At 33.4% G+C, this 7,848-nt stretch overlaps 1 protein-coding gene across 1 annotated transcript; it reads right to left on the bottom strand.

The window, feature by feature from the left end:
- Nucleotides 1-3,998: 3,998 nt before the first annotated feature.
- Nucleotides 3,999-6,719, bottom strand: LOC126694770 (sesquiterpene synthase 2-like). The gene is made up of 7 exons (XM_050391265.1): nt 6,524-6,719; nt 6,154-6,424; nt 5,696-6,068; nt 5,177-5,395; nt 4,949-5,087; nt 4,600-4,848; nt 3,999-4,493 (listed from the first exon to the last, which is right to left on the bottom strand). The coding sequence occupies exons 1-7, from the start codon at nt 6,644-6,646 to the stop codon at nt 4,200-4,202; spliced, it is 1,668 nt and encodes a 555-aa protein (XP_050247222.1). The 5' UTR covers nt 6,647-6,719; the 3' UTR covers nt 3,999-4,199.
- Between the last annotated feature and the right edge of the window lie 1,129 nt (nt 6,720-7,848).

Genomic DNA, 7,848 nt, shown 5'->3' with positions numbered 1-7,848 from the left:
TTGTAGTACTAGCTATAGAGCACAGTATTGTACTCTTTAGTCTGTTGGAAGGCCTCGACGGACTTAACGACAATAGTTTTCACCCTTTCCCTTACAGCTTGTAGTTGCTCGTCCTTCTTTAGGGTCAGCTGCTTCTCCGCCCTCAAGTCATCAGACAAGACCCTCGCCTTTTCCTTGGCAATATTGGCCTTGTCCATGGCTGAGATAAGGTCTTTCCTCAGCTTCAAGAGCTCCACCTCCATACCCTTCACCTTGAACTCCGCAGATGAAGCCTTAGCCTCCTGAGGTTATGTGAATGGTTTCCCCCAAAACCTGAAAGGAAGTTCCAACTTTCAGAACCATCTAAAAAGAGAGAAAGTGAAAAGCAAATTGCATAAGGGTATTACCTGGATGAGCTTGTGGACGAGACACCCACTAACTTGTTGGAGGGCACTCTAGAGGGGGCCTTAAGCTCGTCAGCCGTGAAGGCATCTTGCGCCCTCAACAGTGCAAGGCTAGCATTGTCCCAAATGTTAGACAACCACGAGGAAGCCTTCTCCTTCCCCTTATCATCCATGCGCAGCTTCTTCATCCGTAGGGTAATTTCCTCCATCGACGTAGCCGGAGAAGCCATCCTCGTCACCTTAGGGACATAGGTAGCAGGGGTGGTAGGAGTCCCCGTCTTCATAACTCACACCACCCTTTTCCCGAGGCTAGAAAGAGGATCGTTCTAAAAATTACTTAGTTATTTTAGCATCTCTAATCATAAAAATTATACTACACTAGTGGTACTTTATCTAAAAAAAGTTGACATTAAACTATAATAAACTCTTATAAATAAGAGTTCATTGTAGAAATATTATTTGTTTTTATTGTCTCTCTCATCTCTTAGACTCAATCTCACTCCCTCTCCTCTCTTACACTCTATCTTGTTCGTCTCTCTCTCTCTATCTCTCTTTTCTTGACTCTACCTCTCTCTTTGATCGAATCTGTAGGTTTCGTTTGTGTTGTTTGTTGTCGTTGGTGGGTTTCAGTTGTAGCCATGGGTTGTTGTGTATAGGGGTGTCCACCCACCCGTAACCAATTTAAGATCTCTGACAATTGGCAGTGAGTTTCAGACTTTAAAATTTGACTTCGATGGGTCGATTGGCAGGTTCTCTTCTCTTAAACTCGACTCACTGGACCCAACCATAAAACCCAACAAAATCTAGAAACTCCAAGCATTTTTTGGTAAGTATTTGGTGAAAATTCGTCAGATCCACCTAGATTTTTGTCAGATTTGGCGAGATCTCACTAGATTCGACGAGATAGAAAAGTAGAAGGATTAATTTTCTCTCATATATGTTTGATTGGGAGGAAAGAAAAGTAAAGATATGAAAAATTATGAAAAATAAAGTTGGTATAAATTTATAATTATGTTCATATTAAATAAAACAAAAAGTAAAACATTTTTTTATACTCATTCGTTATTTATAAAAATGTGTATAAACACTTCACCTCTCTTCTTTTTTTTTTTTTTTTTTTTTTTTTTTTTTTTTTTTTTTTTTTTTTTTTTTATCACAAGTCAAAAGGATCCAAAAAAAAAGAGAAAAAAGGGGGAAAAAAAGAATGGAAGAAATAGATAAAAACAAAAGAAATTAACAAAAAGACAAAAAGTGAGATGAGCACCCTTGCAAAAAAAAAAAAAAAAAAAAAAAAAAAAAAAAAAAAAAAAAAAAAAAAAAAACCTTTGCTTGTTCGTGGCAAAGGAAATTTTTTTCAAAATCATGGTTTCTCATTTTCACTTCCATTTTCTCTCTAATTTGGGGAGATCAAGTTTTGGTGGGCTTTGAGAGAAAGTAGTCGGACCCTATCATTTCTCTATCTCCCTCCCCTCTCACTCATTTCTTCTCATATGAAACCACTCTCATTTTTTATCATTTTCAAAACTATCCCAACCAGATGTACCTTTAGATAAGAGAGAGACAAAGAATTTTCAAAATTATCCCAATCAAACATACCTTTAGATAAGAGAGAGACAAAGAAGAAGAGAAAGAAAGAGATATAGAGAAAAATAAAGAAAGATTAAAAAAATAATATTTAAATAAGATGGTAAAAAATAAAATATTTGATATTATATATATTGTAAAGTGAGATATTAAAATAAATCTTTTTGTTGCTCTTAATCCCGCGTAACCTCTCAAATTCTCACCATTTAAGTGATCAGATAAGATTTCCATCCTTTTTGTCGGCCTCTCTTTCAAAATCTCATATAGACATGGAAAAAGAAAGTGACACACATATGCTTTGAGCCTGTACCCCAAGACGCTTTTTGATCAGCAAATTTGGATGCTTTCGCCTTCTTCTTCTCCCTTGATTTTTCTTCTCTCATGATTGTTTTTGTTGACCGAGCTTATTCCCCACCTCTACCACCACCATTTCCTCTCCAGCAAAAGAATCCTTTGGCTGCCACTTCACCAACAATATTTCCAGTCTTTCATCCTCCTATGATAGAACCAATTTGTAATTGCCAATACTTTCCAGAATAGGGCTTTGGGTAACAAATTGAACTTCCATTTGGGTAGGTAACAAAAAGAGAGAAAGAAAGATGCATCTATTTTTGTTGAAGATGACCACTCACTAGTTCAAGCATCATTAATTGGTAAAACTTGAACTCGAAAGAATGAAAAGGAAAAGATGGTCTTAGGATAACAGAAAAAGAAGCTATGAGTCTTACAACCAAACCCAGTTCAGAGATTGGTTGTAGGCCTCGTATGGTGTGGAAGGAGATATTGATTGCTCTCTCTAGCATTTTCTACTCTAGAGGTAAATTTGATATTGGATTTTCCTTGTGTTTGGACTTTGGATTGAGGTTTTTTCATGTGGGTCTTTGATTGTTTATGTTTACTATTGCTCTTTTTTATTAACCGAGCTCATTCTCCACCTCTACCTGTAGATGTCTTGAGTGTTGGTTGAATGATACAAGCTTGATAAGTAGCTAATTTTTTAGCATGATGTGTTTTGAAGATGAGTTATAGATATATGAGATTTGAAGAGAGACAAGAGAGGGGATGGCACAGGGATATAGTTTGTGTGATTTTTACAAAACTCTAATGTTTCGATCTTTTTTTTTTTTTTTTAATGTATTTTTTGTTTTGAAGTGATTTAAAGAGGTTTTATTATTATTATTTTATATATATAATGGTTTAAACTTTAAAGAGGTCTAATCGAGGGTATTTCACACTGTTAGATAAAAAAGTGATAAAGTCAAAATAAACCTAGCCACAAATGGGTTTGTAGTTTACTATAATTTCTCCTTATAAAATAATTAAAACAAAATATTTAAATGTAAACTAAATCAATCCAGTGATATTCAGCAGAAAATAAAAATCAAGATTACAGTGATTTCCTTGACTACGTATATGAGATAACTTGTATGGCATAAACACAACACAAGGAAAGAAACGGGAAACAAATTCAATGTTCAAGAGAGAGATTGTTAATGACAAAGCCAGGGGAAAAAACAAAATCAAGGTTTTCATTATCAAGTTCCATTCGTTGATGATTCTAAAGAAAAGAAGATGGTTGCATTCATAGATGCAAGCTTGATGGCATAAACAAAACCCAGGAGGATAATGGTTGTATGCAATTTTTTTTTTTTTTTTTGATATGTTGCGGCACACTATTTAAAAATGATTATTTGAATTATATTTTTTGAAGTTGTTATGTAGATTAAAAAATAACAATTAATTAAGAAGTTTTTAATAAGGAATAATTATTTTTCATTTTAAATAATAATTATTCATAAGAAGAAAAAAATAAATGATTCTTTGTAATAAAAACGCAACTAGTTGGTAGAATAACCTTTCAATTGTGTTTACAAAGAGTTTCCTTAACCTCTCAATTACCCTCACTTCCTCACAGTATATAATAAATGGTAGTGTAGGGAAGCAAAAGATAACAACTTGATAAATTTTAAGACAAACTTTACGTGCCCATCCCCACTAGAATGTCACAACAATTATAATCTTCCACAAAAATATACCAACAGTAAATCCCATTATCATTATAAACATAGTGCTACATTATTAAATAAGAAACCAATAGTTTATTGAAAAAAAAAACAAAGATTTTCCTTTTATCTTCAATATAAATGGGCCCTATATATATTAGAATATCAATAGACTTGGATCCTATTCAAGTCCTTTATTCTTTATGAAGATACTTATTTTGTCACCCATTTATATTGGTATTGGGTCTATAAGCACTGATGCAACATTATCTTTCATCTCTTTTCCAACGTGAGTGTAGCCATCCCCTTCCTTGTAAATGACATCTATTACTCGTGCAAGATTAAGATCACGCATAAGTAGAGACATGGGAACAACAGTAGGTCTTATACACTCCTCATTAATGTCCTTCCATGCATTAGCAACTTGCCTGTTGAGTTCATCATGGACTACTTGCTCTGAGACACCATGTTGCTTCATGTAACATTCGATTGCTGAGGCAGCATGCCCTCTCTCTTGCTCAAACTACATGCAAAGTTTTTCAAAAGGGTAAGTAGAAAGTTGGCAACACATATGAAATAGACCTCACACACTAGCTTGTGAAACTTGATAAGATTTTTTGATTGCATACCTTATGTGACTTCATGTCATCCATGAGTCTACCAATTACAGATGAAGCTGTAATAATCTTGGGGTTGCTAAAGATCCAATCAAATGCCTCTTTTGTAACGATGTCACCCATGCCAAGGAAAGAGATAGCTGTGAGCATAGGGTAACCAGAGGTTTTAAGTGCAACATGCATATACTCCTCCATTGTGGGGATGTAATTTTGGTGGAACCATTTGGCTTCGTCAAAGTAGGCCCGAACCAAACGTTTCATCTAAGGTTTGAAAAACATGAATGAAATAAGTATGTAGCATGAAAAATTAGACCCAAAAAAAAAAAAAAGAAAAAGAAAAGTTAAGTTGCTTGACGCTTACAGCATCTTTTGCATAGCTAACACGGTATGATCTTTCTTTCTTGGCCAACTCATTTTGAATTGCTTCGAATACATCAAAGAGTGCACGATAACATATTTGCATGTATTCTGGAAGTTCATCTATGCAGCTAATATCCCACCTGAAAATATCATGTACCAATTACAGAGGTTAGACTGACATTATACATCATAGTCTTAACATATATATTAATTAATTCAATCTATAAACCTCTCAATTGCTTCAGTGAAGGGCTCAAGTTCTTCAAGTGTGCCATAAACATCATATATATCGTCTAGAATGGATGTCATGGAAATAACTTTGGTTAGTATTTTTCTTGCAAGTGAATATTGGGGCTCAAAGTAGACTGCGACTATCCAAAAGTAGCACTCGACAACTCTATCTCTTGCAAAAGGTAGCTTTGTTGCAAAATCTAAATCTTTCCACCACCTACAGTTTGAATATAACAATTAATATTAATTGATTGTAAGTAATCAAAAATATATAACAAAATGATAGGGTTGCTTAAAATTTTACTAAAAAAATTAATAAATAGCTGTTATCAACAATATGATTACTACTATATACCACTTCAACAATCTAATAAATGAAGTTTGAATTAAGTTTTTATTATTATTTGTAACACGTTATTTTACAAGGTTTATATAGTAAAATTTATAGTATTCTCTTCACCATGTCCAAAAATATTCGTACTTTGTCTTTTTGGATCATGGTTTTAGAACTAATTACCTTGTGACATCACTAAGTTCCTCTTTGTGCAATGATTGCACTAGATTAAAATCTAATATTGAAAGTTTGAGCAAAACTTTGTTATGTGAAGCATCCTGTTCATAGACAGAAATGTATCGCCGAGCCTCTAGTCGTGGAATGCCTTTATGCAAGGGCTGCTTTAGGGCACGAGTTATTTGTGCTGCCAACGGATTGCCTACAGGGGATGCTGTGGACTTAAGGTGAGTGGTAGTGAACTCAAGGGCCTCATCAAGAATGTCTTCTCCATGCACCCTCAAATGTGTAGCTTCATAGAAGGCTAGCATACCTTCAATGTTACTGGTCAAGCTTTCCTTGAATTGACCATCTTCGTCTTTGAACATGTTGAAGACATCTGTTTAGAAAAAACCAAACTTGTTTAATAAAAAACGTCGCTAACATGCTATTTCATGAAGAAATCAATCATACTCGGGTCTTACCACATGAAACCTTAAATCCTTCTTGGCGTAGCAGTCGAAAACTGAGGGAAACTTTGTAGAGATCATCAACATCATTTTTTTCATTAAAGGCAGTGTATATATGTTCTAGAGCTTCTTGGATTTCTCTCTCAAAATGGTAAGCAACGCCTAGGCGCTGGAGTGCATCAATTAAGTCTAGCTGTTGTGAAAGATGATCCATAATGGAAAAGAGCTCGTTTCTCACCTCATCTTTCAGCTCTTCAACTTCACGTACTTTACGTAAATGAATATCCTACACCATGAATTTCATGAACAAATAATTATATTGTAACAAAAAATGCTAAAAATATTATAAATTCTACTACATAATCGTCATAAATAATCATGTTACCTTGTCTTGTGAAGTATTGTTGATGAAACGGTCACCCCAAATGCTTGGATGGAAATTTGCTGTTCGGCGAACAACCTCTGATTTGCCATTTTGGGATGGAGCCCCTGAGACTTGGGTAGACATATTTTTTCTAAGTTCAGGAACGAGTCTATGTTTTGAGTGATAAGGTATGATGGGATTTGTTCTCTGTGAACTTCTTGAGCGAGATGTAGAATGCCTTCAAGGCCACGGTATTTATAAGCAATGGACAGAAAGGTAGGTACGGTGAATAAAGTATAATTTTATTGGTTAGAATAGTCAGTAAAGTATAATTATTATATACACATTTAAGTATGATGAAACATATGTAATTATAATTATCATTTAAGTATAATGTTTTGATGCACATTTAAGTATAATGAAACATGTCACTATAATAACCATTTGAGTATAACTTTTTGACTAACAACTAAATGTGTTGAATCGTACATGCATATGTCATAATGCACTTGATCGATGGAGACGGTGGGGGAGGGTGGTAGCCGTATTGATAGGACTCAAGATTTTGAAAAGTCTACTTATTCCAAAAATAGATAAGTTTAATTAGTAATTTTTTCTTTTTACTTTGAAAAGTCTATTTATCCTAAAAATAAATTATTAATTTCCTTTTACCTAATTACGAGCTATCCCTCTCCCTTACATGAAAGAAAAGAAGGAAATTTTACATCCCTTGTATTCAAATATAATCAAAAGTTAAGGAATATATATATATATATATATATATATATATATATAAGCAAGAGTTTAGATATTTAAAAAAAGTAAAAAATAATCTCATAAAATAATTATTAGCATGTTATAGAAATAAGACTTTGTTAATATTTAATTTTAATTCAATCTTTCTATATTAAATTTAGAAATTCAACTTTATCATGCTAAGAAATTTAGAAGAGAAAATTGATAATCTCAAAATTTGAAGTTTTCACTTATGTTGTAGTTGCATTTTTATGTGTGTGTACATGTCCCTTCTCAGCAATTGTTTATGGTTCTACACTTGGCAATGCTTATTTCTATTTATATAAGTGAATTGGAGTAATCTAATTTAGGTGACAAAGTATACAAAGGAAAAAGTTTACTTTCAAACTGGTTTGGTGACAATTGATAAGATCATTCGTGTATATTTTTAGTTACATAACTTATTTAATAAGTTTTGTGGCTCTGTTTAAATAATGTACATAGATGGTTTTATGAGTCATCATGCAGGCTGGTGAAAATTTCTCCAAGCCATCATGGTATAAAACATTTTCCATGCGTAAATTATTATTATTTTTAAAAAAATCATGTAT

Source organism: Quercus robur, chromosome 8 (genome assembly GCF_932294415.1).
Source record: "Quercus robur chromosome 8, dhQueRobu3.1, whole genome shotgun sequence".
Taxonomy (NCBI): Eukaryota; Viridiplantae; Streptophyta; class Magnoliopsida; order Fagales; family Fagaceae; genus Quercus; species Quercus robur.
The sequence above is the reverse complement of the archived record's forward strand: the minus strand, read 5'-3'. Positions and strand labels throughout refer to the sequence as shown.

What these genes read in the sequence shown, in the direction of transcription:
- LOC126694770 (XM_050391265.1), bottom strand. Translation starts at nt 6,646, where the DNA reads ATGTCTACCCAAGTCTCAGGGGCTCCATCCCAAAATGGCAAATCAGAG. An exon ending in ACAATACTTCACAAGACAAG is followed by an intron (nt 6,425 to 6,523) that starts GTAACATGATTA and finishes TTCATGGTGTAG; the next exon opens with GATATTCATTTACGTAAAGT. An exon ending in GAACTTAGTGATGTCACAAG is followed by an intron (nt 5,396 to 5,695) that starts GTAATTAGTTCT and finishes TTCAAACTGTAG; the next exon opens with GTGGTGGAAAGATTTAGATT.